Source organism: Bufo gargarizans, chromosome 10 (genome assembly GCF_014858855.1).
Source record: "Bufo gargarizans isolate SCDJY-AF-19 chromosome 10, ASM1485885v1, whole genome shotgun sequence".
NCBI lineage: Eukaryota > Metazoa > Chordata > Amphibia > Anura > Bufonidae > Bufo > Bufo gargarizans.
The window spans coordinates 65,657,309-65,676,956 of NC_058089.1; the positions used below are offsets into that span (position 1 = coordinate 65,657,309).

Below are 19,648 nucleotides of genomic sequence, written 5' to 3' on the forward strand. Positions count from 1 at the left end.
CCTCTCCTTTCATCTGGGACAAAGTGCATAATGTACTTCGCCACATCTTTGGGCGATTTGCGCTTTGCACATTGTCCTATGGGGAAGGAGAGGTTTGTCCTATAAAGGTAAAAAAAAAAAAAATCACTGGTAAGCAAAAAAGTTAACGCTCTGTTCAAAAAGTTAAATAAAGTTCATATGTTCCGTTCAAATGTTATTATAAAGTTAATAAATTTATTGTGTTATTGGCCTGGTTTTTTCATTTTTTTTTTCATTTTTTTTTTACTTTCCAGTTGGACCAACCGATCAACTAGCTGCTGCACTGATGTGCATTCTGACAGAAGCATTGCACTGCTGTCAGATTACACAAAAGTCGGTGTATGCGGCGCTGCAAGACGAGATTTCTCCTCTGCAGTAAAAGATTAGTTTGCCGAAGCATATGAGCTGAGGGGGCGGTGTTCATATGCTTTGGCAAACACTTTGTATATAAAAATAAATAAATAAATTCCGGCAATGATTTATTCATCCACATCGATTGATGTGAATGGAGAAATCGGGTTTGCCAGGGCATACGAGCTAAGTGGGTTTGGATGTTGGGCGGAGCTCCAATGTCCTGGCAGACGCCTTTCCCCTCCTTTTTGTTTTTTTTTGGGCAGAGATTTTTTCATCCACATTGATCGATGCGAATGAAGAAATCTGTGCCGTTCATTTTTTCTTTCAGCCCAGAGGCTGAACGGAAAAAAAATATCTCATTACCCGTATGCTCAATATAAGGAGAATAGCAGAAACTCCTAATGCTGGCCATACATGTAATAATTGCGGAGACCCTCAAATGCCAGGGCAGTACAAACACCCCACAAATGACCCCATTTTGGAAAGAAGACACCCCAAGGTATTCGCTGAGGGGCATATTGAGTCCATTAAAGATTTAAATTTTTGTCCCAAGTTAGCGGGAAGGTAGACTTTGTGAGAAAAAATAAAATAATTTTTTTTTCTCTAACTTGTGCCAAAAAAAATATATATATATATTCTATGAACTCGCCATGCCCCTCATTGAATACCTTGGGATGTCTTCTTTCCAAAAAGGGGTCACATGTGGGGTATTTTTACCGCCCTGGCATCTTAGGGGCCCTAAAGCGTCAGTAGAAGTCTGGATTCCAAATGTCTAAAAATGCCCTCCTAAAAGGAATTTGGGCCCCTTTGCGCATCTAGGCTGCCAAAAAGTGTCACACATGTGGTATCACCGTACTCAGGAGAAATTGGGCAATGTGTTTTGGGGTGTCATTTTACATATACCCATGCTGGGTGAGATAAATATCTTGGTCAAATGCCAACTTTGTATAAAAAAATGGGAAAAGTTACCTTTTGCCGAGATATTTCTCTCACCCAGCATGGGTATATGTAAAAATACACCCCAAAACACATTGCCCAACTTCTCCTGAGTACGGCGATACCACATGTGTGACACTTTTTTGCAGCCTAGGTCAGCAAAGGGGCCCACATTCCAATGAGTACTTTTAGGATTTTACAGGGCATTTTTTACACATTTGGATTACAGACTACTTCTCACGCATTAGGGCCCCTAAAATGCCAGGGCAGTATAACTACCCCACAAGTGACCCCATTTTGGAAAGAAGACACCCCAAGGTATTTCGTGATGGGCATAGTGAGTTCATGGAAGTTTTTATTTTTTGTCACAAGTTAGTGGAATATGAGACTTTGTAAGGAAAAAAAATAAAAATCATCATTTTCCGCTAACTTGTGACAAAAAATAAAAAGTTCTATGAACTCACTATGCCCATCAGCAAATACCTTAGGGTGTCTACTTTCCGAAATGGGGTCATTTGTGGGGGTTTTCTAGCGGAAATTCACATTTTTGTATCATAGTTTGTAAACGCTATAACTTTTACCCAAACCATTTCTTTTTTTACCCAAACATTTTTTTTTTATCAAAGACATGTAGAACAATACATTTAGAGAATTTTTTTTTTTATATTGATGTCATTTTTTTATTTTTTTTATTTTACAAGTGAAAGTGGTAAATTTCAATTAATAACAAAAAAAGTTAAAATATCAGCAGCAATGAAATACCACCAAATGAAAGCTCTATTATTGAGAAGAAAAGGAGGTAAAATTCATTTGGGTGGTAAGTTGTATGACCGAGCAATAAACGGTGAAAGTAGTGTAGTGCAGAATTGTAAAAAGTGGTTATGGTCATTAAAGGGTGTTTAAGCTAGGGGAGCTGAGGTGGTTAATAGCATTGTTGTCCTTTTCTGCTTGAGTGAATCCTGACTGAGCATTATGTAGCGCTATGTAAGGAAACATGGCAGAGACAAGAAATATATTTTTTTGTCGCTTTCTTCTCGTGGTCGGTTAATTTAATATTCGTAGCAAATTAATCCTGCAGTTCTCATGTTTAGAACTCTGCTAAATATGTGTACGTTGGTTAAGCTGTGAAATTTCTACCAAGACTAATAACAAAAACTCCTTACTTCTCTTTCTTTTTTCTAAACAGAATTCGAATTCCAAAGGCTACATGAGCAAAAAAGAACTGCAGAGAGAAGCTCAGCCTCTATGCGACAAGTCATTCACACTGGTAAAACCTTGAGGAATGCACTTATCTTTTCCTTCATGTAAAAAAATATATTTATTTATATTACAGTGTGTATATGTGTGTATATGTATGTATGTATATATATATATATAAATAGAAGACACCGCAGCACATCCGTAGGTAAAAATAGTGGATCTTAATTCACCCAAGCGACGTTTCAGTCCGCTTACTGGGACCTTGAGAAACGTCGCTTGGGTGAATTAAGATCCACTATTTTTACCTACGGATGTGCTGCGATGTCTTCTATTTTTGTATTGTACACCTTGGTCAGGTGTTTCCATCGCTGGCACCCGATTATTCATTACTAGGAGTGCTGCCCTGGACTTCTGTGTTATTTATATATATATATATATATATATATATATATATATATATATATATATAGCGGAGTGTTTGTGTGTATGTCCGCACTGTCGCATATACAATGACGAAATTTGGCACACAGGTACATCAGATGTCCGGAAAGGTTTTAAACCGGGTCTCAGCTCTCTAACACGTACCATTCCTGAGATCTTCCCAAAAAAAATGCATTAGCCAATAGAAGCCTGGTCACATGACCCTTATCAGCCAATAGAAGCTTGCATGCCCTTAGTATCCACATACACACAGTTTTAAACCAGGTTTTCATAACAACCCAGCCATTTTTCTTCATTGGTGTAGGAAGATTGCTGTAGAGGCCACTGTTAAGGGGATGGGGTGTTGTGGAAATCACTGTTAAGGAGATTGGGTACTGTAGAGGTCACTAATAAAGGGGCGGCCACTGTGGAGGTCACTGTTAAGGGGGTGGGCTGCTGTTGAGGTCACTGTTAAGGGGGCGGGCTGCTGTGGAAGTCACTGTTAAGTAGGTGGGATGCTGTGGAAGTCACTGTTAAGTTGGCAGGGTGCTGTAGAGGTCACTGTTAAGGGGCGGGGTGTTGTGGAGGTCACATTTTAAGGGAACGGAGTTCTGTGGAGGTCACTGTTAAAGGGGTTGTCCGAGTTCAGAGCTTAACCCGGACATACCCATATTTTCACTCAGGCAGCCCCCCTGATGTTAGCATCAGAGCATCTCATGCTTCCGCCCGGCAGTGTGTTCGGTGACATCACCGGCTCTCATGGGTGTGTTTTAGCGCTGCCCTAGCCGGTTTACTGGCTATGACAGCGATAAAGCCCGCCCATCAGTGCCGGTGATGTCACTGGGCTTCCTGACAGCCCCATGGAGAACTCGGTTCGTCACCGGAGGGCAAAACTGCTCCGATGCTCAATTCAGGCGTGCTGCCTAGGTGAAAATGGAGATATAGAACCCAAGAAAAGCCTCAGTATACAAAGCTATAAGTCTGGGCAAATAATTGGAAGCCAATATAAACCTACAGTGTTGTTGATTAACAAGAAATAACAATAAATGCCCAAAGTATTTAAAAATATAATTCATTTTATTGAAATAAATATATAACATAAATATATAACATATCATGATGTACCTAAAAGTAATAATGACAGGGTGAAAAACCAGCAGAAAGGCACGTGCCACAATCCCCTGGCCTATACCACTGTCACCCACCAAAAGATGTAAAACATGTCAGGTATGCAGATCATATATATGAAAATAATACAGTCGCTGTAAAAGCAATAATAATGATACTGCTATGGCTCCGTATAGGACATTAAATCATCACCTAAATACAAAACCATCAAAGGGGACTCGGCTCTAGAGTAAAATCTTAGTAAAGATAATAGAGATGATGGAAACAATAGCAAAATACAGGGGTATAGCAGAGGCTGAATCTAGCAGAAAAAAAGAATCAAAATCGCAAAAAAATCCATATTAAACCATTCCTAAAGAAAGGATTTGAAATGCAAGGCCTCATTCAATCCATGAGGAGTCACAGTATTGAGCAAAACCATCCATTTAGTTTCTTTTTGGAGTAGACAATGCTTTATGTCCCGTCCCCTCCCCTGATCCCTAATGTAACACGATCAATCTCTCTAAAAGAGGATTGCAATTGTGGGCCTCCCTAAAGTGCTTCTCCACTGGTTTAAATTTTTTAAATTTGTCTTGTTCAGTGATCTCACCTGCTGCCTCAATTCAGGGGTGCTGTCTAGGCGAAAATGGAGATATGTCTGGGTTCAGCTCTGAACCCGGACAACCCCTTTAACCACTTCAACCCCGCTAGCTAAAACCCCCTTCATGACCAGGCCACTTTTTACACTTCCGCACTACACTACTTTCACCGTTTATCGCTCGGTCATGCAACTTACCACCCAAATGAATTTTACCTCCTTTTCTTCTCACTAATAGAGCTTTCATTTGGTGGTATTTCATTGCTGCTGGCATTTTTTGTTATTAATCAAAATGTAACGATTTTTTTGCAAAAAAATGACATTTTTCACTTTCAGCTGTAAAATTTTGCAAAAAAAACGACATCCATATATAAATTTTTCGCCAAATTTATTGTTCTACATGTCTTTGATAAAAAAAAAATGTTTGTGCAAAAAAAAAAAATGGTTTGGGTAAAAGTTATAGCGTTTACACACTATGGTACAAAAATGTGAATTTCCGCTTTTTGAAACCGCTCTGACTTTCTGAGCACCTGTCATGATTCCTGAGGTTCTACAATGCCCAAACAGTAGAAAAACCCCACAAATGACCCCATTTCGGAAAGTAGACACCCTAAGGTATTCGCTGATGGGCATAGTGAGTTCATAGAACTTTTTATTTTTTGTCACAAGTTAGCGGAAAATGATGATTTTTTTTATTTATTTTTTTCCTTACAAAGTCTCATATTCCACTAACTTGCGACAAAAAATTAAAAATTCTAGGAACTCGCCAGGCCCCTCACAGAATACCTTGGGGTGTCTTCTTTCCAAAATGGGGTCACTTGTGGCGTAGTTATACTGCCCTGGCAATTTAGGGGCCCATATGTGTGAGAAGTACTTTGCAATCAAAATCTGTAAAAAATGACCGGTGAAATCCGAAAGGTGCACTTTGGAATGTGTGCCCCTTTGCCCACCTAGGCTGCAAAAAAGTGTGACACATCTGGTATCGCCGTACTCAGGAGAAGTTGGGGAATGTGTTTTGGGGTGTCATTTTACATATAACCATGCTGGGTGAGAGAAATATCTTGGCAAAAGACAACTTTTCCCATTTTTTTTATACAAAGTTGGCATTTGACCAAGATATTTTTCTCACCCAGCATGGTTATATGTAAAATGACACCCAAAAACGCATTCCCCAACTTCTCCTGAGTACGGCGATACCAGATGTGTGACACTTTTTTGCAGCCAAGGTGGGCAAAGGGGCACATATTCCAAAGAGCACCTTTCGGATTTTGCAGGCCATTTTTTACACATTTTGATTGCAAAGTACTTCTCACACATTTGGGCCCCTAAATTGCCAGGGCAGTATAACTACGCCACAAGTGACCCCATTTTGGAAAGAAGACACCCCAAGGTATTCCGTGAGGGGCATGGCGAGTTCCTAGAATTTTGTATTTTTTGTCACAAGTTAGCGGAACATGATGATTTTTATTTTTATTTTTTTTTCCTTATAATGTCTCATATTCAACTAACTTGCGATAAAAAATTCTAGGAACTCGCCATGCCCCTGACGGAATACCTTGGGGTGTCTTCTTTCCAAAATGGGGTCACTTGTGGCGTAGTTATACTGCCCTGGCAATTTAGGGGCCCATATTTGTGAGAAGTAGTTTGCAATCGAAATCTGTAAAAAATGACCGGTGAAATCCAAAAGGTGCACTTTGGAATGTGGGTCCCTTTGCCCACCTAGGCTGCAAAAAAGCGTCACACATCTGGTATCGCCGTACTCAGGAGAAGTTGGGCAATGTGTTTTGGGGTGTCATTTTACATATAACCATGCTGGGTGAGAGAAATATCCTGGCAAAAGACAACTTTTCCCATTTTTTTATACAAAGTTGGCATTTGACCAAGATATTTTTCTCACCCAGCATGGGTATATGTAAAATGACACCCCAAAACACATTCCCCAACTTCTCCTGAGTACGGCGATACCAGATGTGTGACACTTTTTTGCAGCCAAGGTGGGCAAAGAGGCACATATTCCAAAGTGCACCTTTCGGATTTCGCAGGCCAGTTTTTACACATTTTGATTGCAAAGTACTTCTCACACATTTGGGCCCCTAAATTGCCAGGGCAGTATAACTACGCCACAAGTGACCCCATTTTGGAAAGAAGACACCCCAAGGTATTCCATGAGGGGCATAGCGAGTTCCTAGAATTTTTTATTTTTTGTCACAAGTTAGTGGAAAATGATGATTTTTTTTTTTTCCTTACAAAGTCTCATATTCCACTAACTTGCAACAAAAAATAAAAAATTCTAGGAACTCGCCATGCCCCTCACGGAATACCTTGGGGTGTCTTCTTTCCAAAATGGGGTCACTTGTGGCGTAGTTATACTGCCCTGGCAATTTAGGGGCCCAAATGTGTGAGAAGTACTTTGCAATCAAAATGTGTAAAAAATGGCCTGCGAAATCCGAAAGGTGCACTTTGGAATATGTGCCCCTTTGCCCACCTTGGCTGCAAAAAAGTGTCACACATCTGGTATCGCTGTACTCAGGAGAAGTTGGGGAATGTGTTTTGGGGTGTCATTTTACATATACCCATGCTGGGTGAGAGAAATATCTTGGCAAAAGACAACTTTTCCCAATTTTTTTATACAAAGTTGGCATTTGACCAAGGTATTTATCTCACCCAGCATGGCTATATGTAAAATGACACCCCAAAACACATTCCCCAGCTTCTCCTGAGTACGGCGATACCAGATGTGTGACACTTTTGCGCATATAGGCTGCAAAAGTGCCCAAATTCCTTTTAGGAGGGCATTTTTAGACATTTGGATCCCAGACTTCTTCTCACGCTTTAGGGCCCCTAAAAAGCCAGGGCAGTATAAATACCCCACATGTGACCCCACTTTGGAAAGAAGACACCCCAAGGTATTCAATGAGGGGCATGGCGAGTTCATCGAAATGTATTTTTTTGGCATAAGTTAGCGGAAATTGATTTTTATTTTATTTTTTCTCACAAAGTCTCACTTTCTGCTAACTTAGGACAAAAATTTAAATCTTTCATGGACTCAATATGCCCCTCAGCGAATACCTTGGGGTGTCTTCTTTCCAAAATGGGGTCAGTTGTGGGGTGTTTGTACTGCCCTGGCATTTGAGGGTCTCCGCAATCATTACATGTATGGCCAGCATTAGGAGTTTCTGCTATTCTCCTTATATTGAGCATACAGGTAATGAGATTTTTTTTTCCGTTCAGCCTCTGGGCTGAAAGAAAAAAATGAACGGCACAGATTTCTTCATTCGCATCGATCAATGTGGATGAAAAAATCTCTGCCAAAAAAAAAAAAAAAGGAGGGGAAAGGCGTCTGCCAGGACATAGGAGCTCCGCCCAACATCCATACCCACTTAGCTCGTATGCCCTGGCAAACCAGATTTCTCCATTCACTTCAATCGATGTGGATGAATAAATCATTGCCGGGATTTTTATTTTTTTTTTACATACAAAGTGTTTGCCAAAGCATAGGAACGCCGCCTCCTCCTCAGCTCGTATGCCTTGGCAAACTTATCTGTTACTGCAGAGTAGAAATCTCGTCTTGCAGCGCCGCATACACCGACTTGCGTGTAATCTGACAGCAGCGCAATGCTTCTGTCAGAATGCACATCAGTGCTGCAGCTAGTCGATCGGTTGGTCCACCTGGAAGGTAAAAAAACTAAAAAGAAAAAACCAGGCCGCAACGCAATAATTTTATTAACTTTGGAACAGAACATATAAACTTTAACTTTTTGAACTAAACATTAACCTTTTTGCTTACTGGTGTTTTTTTTTTTTTTTTGTTAGTTTTTTTACCTTTATAGAACAAACCTCTCCTTCCCCATGGGTCAATGTGCAAAGCGCAAATCGCCCAAAGATGTGGCGAAGTGCGTTATGCCCTTTGTCCCAGGTGAAAGACGTTTGCAGCAGTTGTGTGAGTGAATGGGCCCTAATAGCCCTGTGTGCCTGTCCTGGTGAGATGATCCCTATGCTAGGTATACCTGTGTGTGGTACTTCCGGAAACACTCCCCTAAGCATAGGGCAGGGTGGTCAGGACAGTCAGGACAGAAATAGCGGGTGTCACGCCTTATTCCACTCCTGCTACAGACACGACATCTTTTTCGGGGTGACGGTTGGGTTGAGGTACCAGCAACGACATTGTGGAAATGTCGCTCGTGTAGACGGCTAACTACACTGGTGGATGGGGTAACGGAACCTCCTGGTTACAGGAGGTTCTCGATGATCTCTTCCTGAAATTTGAGGAAGGATCGTGTTCTCCCAGCCTTACTGTAGAGAACAAAACTATTATACAGAGCCAATTGAATTAAATATACAGACACCTTCTTATACCAGCGTCTGGTTCTGCGGGAAACTAAATACGGAGACAACATCTGGTCATTGAAGTCCACCCCTCCCATGTGAAGGTTATAGTCGTGGACTGAGAGGGGCTTTTCAATGACACGGGTTGCTCGCTCAATTTGTATTGTCGTGTCTGCGTGAATGGAGGAGAGCATGTAAACGTCACGCTTGTCTCTCCATTTCACCGCGAGCAGTTCTTCGTTACACAGTGCGGCCCTCTGCCCCCTTGCAAGACGGGTGCTAACGAGCCGTTGGGGGAAGCCCGCGCGACTAGTTCGCGCGGTACCACAGGCGCCAATCCGTTATAGAAACAAATGCCTAAAGAGGGCCACACTTGTGTAGAAATTGTCCACATAAAGATGGTACCCCTTGCCGAATAAGGGTGACACCAAGTCCCAGACTATCTTCCCACTGCTCCCCAGGTAGTCAGGGCAACCGACCGGCTCCAGGGTCCCTCATAGACACAAAATTTGTGGGTATAGCCTGTGGCCCTTTCACAGAGCTTATACAATTTGACCCTATACCGGGCGCGCTTGCTTGGGATGTATTGTTTGAAGCTAAGGCGCCCGGTAAAATGTATCAGGGACTCGTCTACGCAGATGTTTTGCTCAGGGGTATACAAATCTGCAAATTTCAGGTTGAAATGGTCTATGAGGGGCTGAATTTTGTGGAGCCGGTCAAAAGCAGGGTGGCCTCTGGGACGGGAGGTGCTGGAAACGCAGGATGGTCTCAAATCGTGTCCTGGACATAGCAGCAGAGAACATGGGCATGTGATGAATTGGGTTCGTGGACCAATATGACCGCAATTCATGCTTTTTAGTTAGACCCATGTTGAGGAGAAGTCCCAAAAAAAATTTAATTTAGGAAACTTGGACTGGTTTCCACCGGAAAGGCTGGGCATAAAAGCTTCCCGGGTTAGCGGTTATAAATTGTGTGGCCTACCGATTTGTTTCTGCCACAACTAAGTCTAAGAGCTCCGCAGTCAAGAACAGCTCAAAGAATCCCAGGGCCGAACCGATCTGAGCTGTCTCAACCCGAACTCCAGACTGGGCGGTGAAAGGGGGAACTACAGGTGCGGCTGAAGTTGGGGACTGCCACTCAGGGTTTGCCAGCACTACTGCGCGTGCCACCTTCAACTGCCCTTCTGGTGCTCGCTACTTCACCATGTTCTACGGCAGTGCTGGTACTAGGTCCAGGAAGGGCTGCGCTGCTGGTGTATGCCTCACCACGTAATCCGACAGCACCGGCCCCACTCTGCTGCTCTTGAAGCGGATCCTGCGCAACCTGCGGTCTAGCGACACGGGGCCGGGTACGCCTGGTGCTATCAGGGACCTCAGCCTCCTCGTCCGAACTTTGGGTCAGAGAGCCACTGCTTTCTACAGGTTCGTATTCTGACCCGCTAGATTCATCAGATGAGGGTTCCCATTCCTCATCCGACTGGGTCAGAAGCCTGTAGGCCTCTTCAGAAGAATACCCCCTGTTTGACATTTGGGCAACTAAATTTAGGGGTATTCCCTGAGACTACCCAAGAAAAAAAAGCAAGCCTGTCTTACAAATGGGAGGCTAGCGAAGTACCGGAGGCCGCTGCGGTTGATAAAAAAATATCAAAACTGATTTTTTTATCGCCGCAGCACGTGTAAAGTGAATGCGCAGTGATCAAAAAAAAAATTTTTTGTCACTGCGGTGGGGCGGGCGTGGGCGAACGCACGTGTGGGCGACCGATCAGGCCTGATCGGGCAAACACTGCGTTTTGGGTGGAGGGCGAACCTAAAGTGACACTAATACAATTATAGATCTGACCGTGATCAGTTTTGATCACTTCCAGATACTATAAAAGTAAGAATGCTGATTAGCGATACGCTAATCAGCGAATCAGTGACTGCGGTGCGGTGGGCTGGGCGCTAACTGATCCCTAAACTACCTAACCAAGGGGCCTAAACTATACCTAAAACCTAACGGTCAATACCAGTGAAAAAAAAAGTGACAGTTTGCACTGATCACTTTTTTCCTTTCACTAGTGATTGACAGGGGCGATCAAAGGGGTGATCAAAGGGTTAATTGGGGTTCAGGGGGGTGATCTGGGGCTAGTATGTGGTGTTGGTGTACTCACTGTGTAGCCTGCTCCTCTGCTGGATCCAACCGATGAAAAGGACCAGCAGAGGTGCAGGCCAGCCATATAACAGATCATATTTACTAATATGATCTGCTATCTGGCACTCTAGATTGTTTTTTTTTAAAATCAGCAACCTGCCAGCCGCGATCATTGGCTGGCAGGTTGCTGACGAAATACTCCTTGACGAAATGCCGGCCCGCGATGCGCATGCGCGGGCCGGCTGTGACGAAATCTCGCGTCTCGCGAGATGACGAGCGGATGCGTCCAGGAGGAATAAATCAACCACCTCCCGGACGCATCCGTGCGTACAGCGGTCGGGAGGTGGTTAAGTGGGCGGATTATTGTGAAAATCACTGTTAACGAGACAGGGTACTGTGGAGGTCACTAATAAAGGCGCAGCCACTGTGGAGGTCACTGTTAAAGGGCAGGGAGCTGTAGATGTTACTGTTAAGGGGGCAGGCCTCTGTGGAGGTCACTGTTAAAGGGGCGGGGTACTGTAGATATCACTGTTATAGAGTTTGCTGTCGATATCTTTTAACGACATACACAAACATTAAATGAAATACATGAAATATACCTGTCCGAAGCCGGGTCCTTCTGCTAATAAATATATAAATATATATATTTCCAAACCAGGGCAGCACTCCCTGTTCATAGCAATCCGGGTGCCTGTGTTCGACCCTTGATCATACGTTTGTAGATAAAGGAAAAAATCTACTGTGAATACTGTAGAATGCTTCTTTCACTTCTATGGGAGTTAGAATAGCAGCCGAGCATGTTTGCATGCTGGGAGTTGTAGTTTCATAGCAGCTGGCCTGCCGAAGGTTTCTGATCCCTGCTCTAGAGTTTGTATACAATGTTACTTTGCCCTCTAACATGATTGCGACTGTTGTTGGTCTGCATATGGTAAGTCACTTGAGGTGGAGCATGCGTATTGACAGGAAGAGAAGGCCGAAACCTTGGTGCCACTCCATGCAATCTACTGTCGTGGCCAAAAGTTTTGAGAATTACACAAATATTAGTTTTCACAAAGTTTGCTGTTAAACTGCTTTTAGAGCTTTGTTTCAGTTGTTTCTGTGATGTAGTGAAATATAATTACACACACTTTATAAGTTTCAAAGGCTTTTATCGACAATTCCATGACATTTATGCAAAGAGTCAGTATTTGCAGTGTTGGCCCTTCTTTTTTAGGACCTCTGCTATTCGACTGGGCATGCTCTCAATCAACTTCTGGGCCAATTCCTGACTGATAGCAACCCATTCTTTCATAATCAATTCTTGGAGTTTGTGAGAATTAGTGGGTTTTGTGGGTCCACCCGCCTCTTGAGGATTGACCACAAGTTCTCTATGGGATTAAGATCTGGGGAGTTTCCAGACCATGGACCCAAAATGTCAACGTTTTGGTCCCCGAGCCACTTAGTTATCACTTTTGCCTTATGGCACGGTGCTCCATCGTGCTGGAAAATGCATTGTTCTTCACCAAACTGTTGTTGGATTGTTGGAAGAAGTTGCTGTTGGAGGGTCTTTTGGTATCATTCTTTATTCATGGCTGTGTTTTGGGGCAAAATTGTGAGTGAGCACACTCCCTTTGGATGAGAAGCAACCCCACACATGAATGGTCTCAGGATGCTTTACTGTTGGCATGACACAGGACTGATGGTAGTGCTCACCTTTTCTTCTCCGGACAAGCCTTTTTCCTGATGCCCCAAACAATCGGAAAGAGGCTTCATCGGAGAATATGACTTTGCTCCAGTCCTCAGCAGTCCATTCACCATATTTTCTGCAGAAGATCAATCTGTCCCTGATGTGTTTTTTTGAGAGAAGTGGCTTCTTTGCGGCCCTTCTTGACACCAGGCCATCTTCCAAAAGTCTTCGCCTCACTGTGCGTGCAGATGCACTCACACCAGCCTGCTGCCATTCCTGAGCAAGCTCTGCACTGGCGGCACTCCGATCCCGCAGCTGAATCCGCTTTAGGAAACGATGCTGGCGCTTGCTGGACTTTCTTGGACGCCCTGAAGCCTTCTTAACAAGAATTGAACCTCTTTCCTTGAAGTTCTTGATGATCCTATAAATTGTTGATTGAGGTGCAATCTTAGTAGCCACAATATCCTTGCCTGTGAAGCCATTTTTATGCAACGCAATGATGGCTGCACGCGTTTCTTTGCAGGGCACCATGGTTAACAATGGAAGAACAATGAGTTCAAGCATCACCCTCCTTTTAACAGGTCAAGTCTGCCATTTTAACCCAATCAGCCTGACATAATGATCGCCAGCCTTGTGCTCGTCAACATTCTCACCTGAGTTAACAATACGATTACTGAAATGATCTCGGCAGGTCCTTTAATGACAGCAATGAAATGCAGTGGAAAGTTTTTTTTGGGGATTAAGTTAATTTTCATGGCAAAGAAGGACTATGCAATTCATCTGATCACTCTTCATAACATTCTAGAGTGTATGCAAATTGCTATTATAAAAACTTAAGCAGCGACTTTTCCAATTTCCAATATTTATGTAATTCTCAATACTTTTGGCCATGACTGTACATCTATAGTTGATGGTGATTATTTTCCCTCCCTGGACACAAACGTTTATGAATTGCTCATATTATTTGGATGGTCAAGCAGTTTTTAATCTTTATAATATATATCTAGACACTTTTGCACTTTATTTCATATATGAAAACTGCTGCACTTGTATGAAATATATGAAGTAGTAATCATGTTGACACTTTTACTATATACAAATTATGGATTGGTTTACTATGATATTGGTCATTAATTAATTAATAATGTGATATATAAATATGCACTTGCACTTTGTAATTCACTTGGCTTGAGGGGACTGAAACGTCGCTGTGACATGTGTGAATAAATACACTTGTTTTTTTCACCATTTACAGAGCAGTGGACTTTTTCCCTTATATATATTTTTATATATACAGTTCCTTGCAAAAGTATTCACCCCCTTGACTTTTTTCGTATTTTGGTGCCTCACAACCTGGAATTATCATGGGTTGCCTTAGGATTTGCATCATTTAATTTACAGAACATGCCCACAACTTTGAAGATTTTTTTATATATTTTTTTATATTGTGAAGCAAACAACAAATAGGACAAAATAACAAAAAAAGTCAATGTGCATAACTATTCAACCCCTCTAAAGTCAATACTTTGTAGAGCCATCTTTTGCGGCAATCACAGCTCCCAGTCGCTTTGTATAAGTCTCTATGAGCTTGCCACATCTTACCACTGGGATTTTTGACCATTCCTCCTTGCAAAACTGCTTCAGCTCCTTCAAGTTAGATGGTTTGCGCTTGTGAACAGTGATGGCCAGTTCGTCGTGTTTGCCCGCGAACACATACGAGCTGCCATCTTAACTGACAAGTCCGGCGATGCACAGGTAAGCCCTTACCTGTGCCTGTGCGTGAGCCGGTCTGAAATGAAATGCGGTCTCCGGGAGCAGGCAGTTCCGAGAACAGCCACCGGGGGCCTTCATTGGGCTGTTCCCGGAACTGCCTGCACCCGGAGACCACATTTCATTTCAGACTGGCTCGCGCACAGGTAAGGACTTACCTGTGCATCACCAGACTTGTCAGTTAAGATGGCAGTTCGCATGTGTTCGCGGGCGAACTGGCCATCACTGCTTGTGAACAACAATCTTTAAGTCTGACCACAGATTTTCTATTGGATTGAGATCTGGGCTTTAAATAGGCATTTCCAACACATTTACATGTTTCCCGTTAAACCACTCAAGTGTTGCTTTAGCAGAGTGTTTGGGGTCATTGTCCTGCTGGAAGCTGAACCTCCGTCCTAGCCTCAAATCACGCTCAGAGTGGGACAGGTTTTGCTCAAGAATATCCCTGTATTTAGCACCATCCATCTTTCCCTCAACTCTGAACAGTTTCCCAGTCCCAGCTGCTGAAAAACATCCTCACAGCATGATGCTGCCACCACCATGTTTTACTGTGTGGATGGTGTTCTTTGGGTGATGTGATATGTTGGGTTTGCACTAGACATAGCGTTTTCTTTGATGGCTGAAAAGTTCAATTTTAGTCCCATCAGATCAGAGCACCTTCCTCCATATATTTTGGGAGTCTCCCACATGCCTTTTCACAATCTCACAACATGCCTTATTGTTTTTAGCTGAAAGTAATGGCTTTCTTCTGGCCACTCCGCCATAAAGCCCAACTCTATGGAGCGTACGGCTTATTGTCGTCCTATGTACAGATACTCCAGTCTCTGCTGTGGATCTCTGCAGCTCCTCCAGGGTTACCTTAGGTTTCTGTGCTGCCTCTCTGATTAATGCCTTCCTTGCCCGGTCTGTGAGTTTTGGTGGGCGGCCGTTTCTTGGCAGGTTTGCTGTTGTGCCATGTTCTTTCCATTTGGTTATGATAGATTTGATGGTGCTCCTGGGGATCATCAAAGATTTGGATATTTATTTATAACCTAACCCTGACTTGTACTTCTCAACAACATTGTCCCTTACTTGTTTGGAGAGTTCCTTGGTCTTCATGGCAGTGTTTGGTTAATAGTAGAAAATTGCGGCACACCGCTTCTTAGACTTGCAATTATTCAAGGTTTTATTGTATAGTATCACTTATATATACAAACCGGATTCCAAAAAAGTTGGGACACTATACAAATCGTGAATAAAAACTGAATGCAATGATGTGGAGGTGCCAATTTCTAATATTTTATTCAGAATAGAACATAAATCATGGAACAAAAGTTTAAACTGAGAAAATGTACCATTTTAAGGGAAAAATATGTTGAATCAATATTTCAGGGTGTCAACAAATCCCCAAAAAGTTGGGACAAAGCCATTTTCACCACTGTGTGGCATCTCCCCTTCTTCTTACAACACTCAACAGATGTCTGGCGACCGAAGAGACCAGTTTCTCAAGTTTAGAAATAGGAATGCTCTCCCATTCTTGTCTAATACAGGCCTCTAACTGTTCAATCGTCTTGGGCCTTCTTTGTTGCACCTTCCTCTTTATGATGTGCTAAATGTTCTCTATAGGTGAAAGATCTGGACTGCAGACTGACCATTTCAGTACCTGGATCCTTCTCCTACACAGCCATGATGTTGTGATTGATGCAGAATGTGGTCTGGCATTATCTTGTTGAAAAATGCAGGGTCTTCCCTGAAAGAGATGACGTCTGGATGGGAGCACATGTTGTTCTAGAACCTGAATATATTTTTCTGCATTGATGGTGCCTTTCCAGACATGAAAGCTGCCCATGCCACACGCACTCATGCAACCCCATACCATCAGAGATGCAGGCTTCTGAACTGAGCGTTGATAACAACTTGGGTTGTCCTTGTCCTCTTTGGTCCGGATGACATGGCGTCCCAGATTTCCAAAAAGAACTTTGAATCGTGACTCGCCTGACCACAGAACAGTCTTCCATTTTGCCACACTCCATTTTAAATGATCCCTGGCCCAGTGAAAATGCCTAAGCTTGTGGATCTTGCTTAGAAATGGCTTCTTCTTTGCACTGTAGAGTTTCAGCTGGCAACGGCGGATGGCACGGTGGATTGTGTTCACTGACAATGGTTTCTGGAAGTATTCCTGAGCCCATTCTGTGATTTCCTTTACAGTAGCATTCCTGTTTGTGGTGCAGTGTCGTTTAAGGGCCTGGAGATCACGGGCATCCAGTATGGTTTTACGGCCTTGACCCTTATGCACAGAGATTGTTCCAGATTCTCTGAATCTTCGGATGATGTTATGCACAGTTGATGATGATAGATGCAAAGTCTTTGCAATTTTTCACTGGGTAACACCTTTCTGATATTGCTCCACTATCTTTCTGCGCAACATTGTGGGAATTGGTGATCCTCTACCCATCTTGGCTTCTGAGAGACACTGCCACTCTGAGAAGCTCTTTTTATACCCAGTAATGTTGCCAATTGACCTAATTAGTGTTAATTGGTCTCCCAGCTCTTCGTTATGCTCAAATTTACTTTTTCCAGCCTCTTATTGCTACTTGTCCCAACTTTTTTGGGTTTTGTTTGACACCGTGAAAATTTGAATCAACGTATTTTTCCTTTAAAATGATACATTTACTCGGATTAAACGTTTGATCTGTCATCTACGTTCTATTACAAATAAAATATTGACATTTGCCATCTCCACATCATTGCATTCAGTTTTTATTCACGATTTGTATACTGTCCCAACTTTTTTGGAATCCGGTTTGTACAATACAATAAAACCTTGAATAATTGCAAGTCTAAGAAGCTGTGTGCCACAATTTTCTACTGTTGGGTTACGACTACAAAGTCCTTGCAGGCACCAGCCAATATGGAGTGCAGTACTTCACTTAGAGAATACTGGCAGTGTTTGGTTAGTGATGCCTCTTGCTTAGGTGTTGCAGCCTCTGGGGCTTTTCAAAAGAGGTGTGTATATGTAATGACAGATCATGTAAAACTTAGATTGCACACAGGTGGACATCATTTCACTAATTATATGACTTCTGAAGGTAATTGGTTGTACCAGAGCTTTTTATGGACTTCCTAACAAAGGGGGTGAATACATACGCACATGCCATTTTTCAGTTTTCTATTTCTAAACAATAGTTTTATTTATATATTTTTCTAATTTCACTTCACCAACTTAGACTATTGTGTTCTGATCCATCACAAAAAATTCAGATTAATAAAACATTGAACTTAAGGCTGTAATGTAACAAAATACGAAAAAAGTCAAGGGGTGAATACTTATGCAAGGCAGTGTGTGTGTGTGTGTGTGTGTGTGTATATATATATATATGTATGTGTGTGTGTATGTATATATATATATATATATATATATATATATATATTTATATATATATATATATATATATATATATATATATGAAAAGATAATGGCAGCACCGTCCTTAGTGTAAGCTGGTGGGTGCAACTGGCCCAATGTGGATCAAAGCCAATCCAGAAATACAAAAATAGAAAAAATGGGCAGCACTGAAGAAATAAAAAAAAATACAAAAAGTCTTTATTTACCCCAGTGGGACATGCGCGACGTTTCGGCTCTAGACAGGCTCCTGTCTAGAGCCGAAACGTAGCGCATGTCCCACTGGGGTAAATAAAGACTTTTTGTATTTTTTTTACTTTCTGGAGTGCTGCCCATTTTTTCTATTTTTATATATATATGGAGGGAGAGGGATAGTGGTTGGGTTTTTTATTTACATATTCTTCAGCTCTTTACAGACATTATCATCTCTCTTGGTCCCCAGTGGAGCTCACAATCTAAGATCTAAGTTCCCTATAAGTATGTTTTTTTAGTGTGGGAGGAAACCAAAGTACCCGGAGGAAACCCACTCAAACACGGGGAGAGCATATAAAGTACACGCACTTGTCATGTTGTCCTTGGTTATATTCCTACCTAGTGCTAACCACTGAGCCACAGTTCGCAGTTCTCAGGACAGCGATGCAGTTGAATGTCGAGAGGACCTAGCAACCAGCAATGAAATATTGTTGGATGCTGGGGCAGTCCCATGTACCTCCACCCTGTAGTGCATACTCCTGTAGTGCGTACCCCTAGCTCTAAATCGTGCATTATCATATAAGATAAGACTTTAGTGTAATTGTAATAAGCTACAACAAAATGTGTTTTGTAGCTCGCAGAATTATACAGCAGCCATCTACCATGTTCATTTATCATATACAGAAGCATACTTCTCAAACACAGAAATATCAAAGTGCATATGTGGAATCCATAATCGCCCACCTAAAGGGCGCCCACATGGGCCAAGAGTCGCCTAGATCATCGCTAACAAGCGTTCATAGTAATGCTCGTTAGCGATGATCTGGTAGTGTAAATTTACTGCTGATTATCCAAGTGAAATGCTCGTTCATCGGGTAATTGAATCATTTGTGAGAACACAAAAATCCTGTACAAATTTCAGCTGTATAAATTCAATCTGCTGCCGGGAAACGGTGAGTGTGTACGGGGAAGAGCAATGGCATTAGTGATCGATCCTCCCCATACTCTGGAGGAGATCACTGCATGTAAATGCAGCAGCAGATTGTCGGTAAGGAACACTTCCATCCCGACAATCTGCTGTAAAGAATCCGCACCATCGCATTTACAATCACAAAATTTGGCACACAGGTACATCAGGTATGCGGGAAGGTTTTTGACCAGGTATCAGCTCTCTAGGACGTACCGTTCCTGAGATATTCGAAAAAAATGCATTAGCCAATATAAGCTTGGTCACATGACCATTATCAGCCAATAGAAGCTCGCAGGTCCTCCAGCCTCCACATACACAGTTTTACTCCAGGTTTCCATAACAACCCAGCCATTTTTCTTCACTGCTGTAGGAGAGCTTTAAAAGAAATCTGTCACCAGGATGCTATTGCAATAGAATTGCTATTGAAGTAATAGCACTTAGTACCTTATTTCAAGATGTGCCTTTTGTTACAGCAATAGATGTTTTTAGCCTCTGAAAATGCAGTTTATCTGGTATGCAAATGAGACAGTAAGGTGCCCAGAGCGGCATCACTCTTGCAGGAAGGAGCCCAGACATGCC

The 19,648-nt window shown here is 42.4% G+C and overlaps 1 protein-coding gene across 6 annotated transcripts in view; it reads left to right on the forward strand.

Moving 5' to 3' along the window:
- MUS81 (MUS81 structure-specific endonuclease subunit) overlaps window positions 1–19,648 on the forward strand; it is a 391,902-nt gene that overhangs the window by 280,824 nt on the left and 91,430 nt on the right. For all 6 annotated transcript variants that reach the window (XM_044271087.1, XM_044271085.1, XM_044271088.1 and 3 more), the window contains one exon: window positions 2,495–2,575. In XM_044271087.1, coding sequence (XP_044127022.1) covers window positions 2,495–2,575 — 81 coding nt within the window. The remainder of the gene's footprint in view (window positions 1–2,494; window positions 2,576–19,648) is intronic.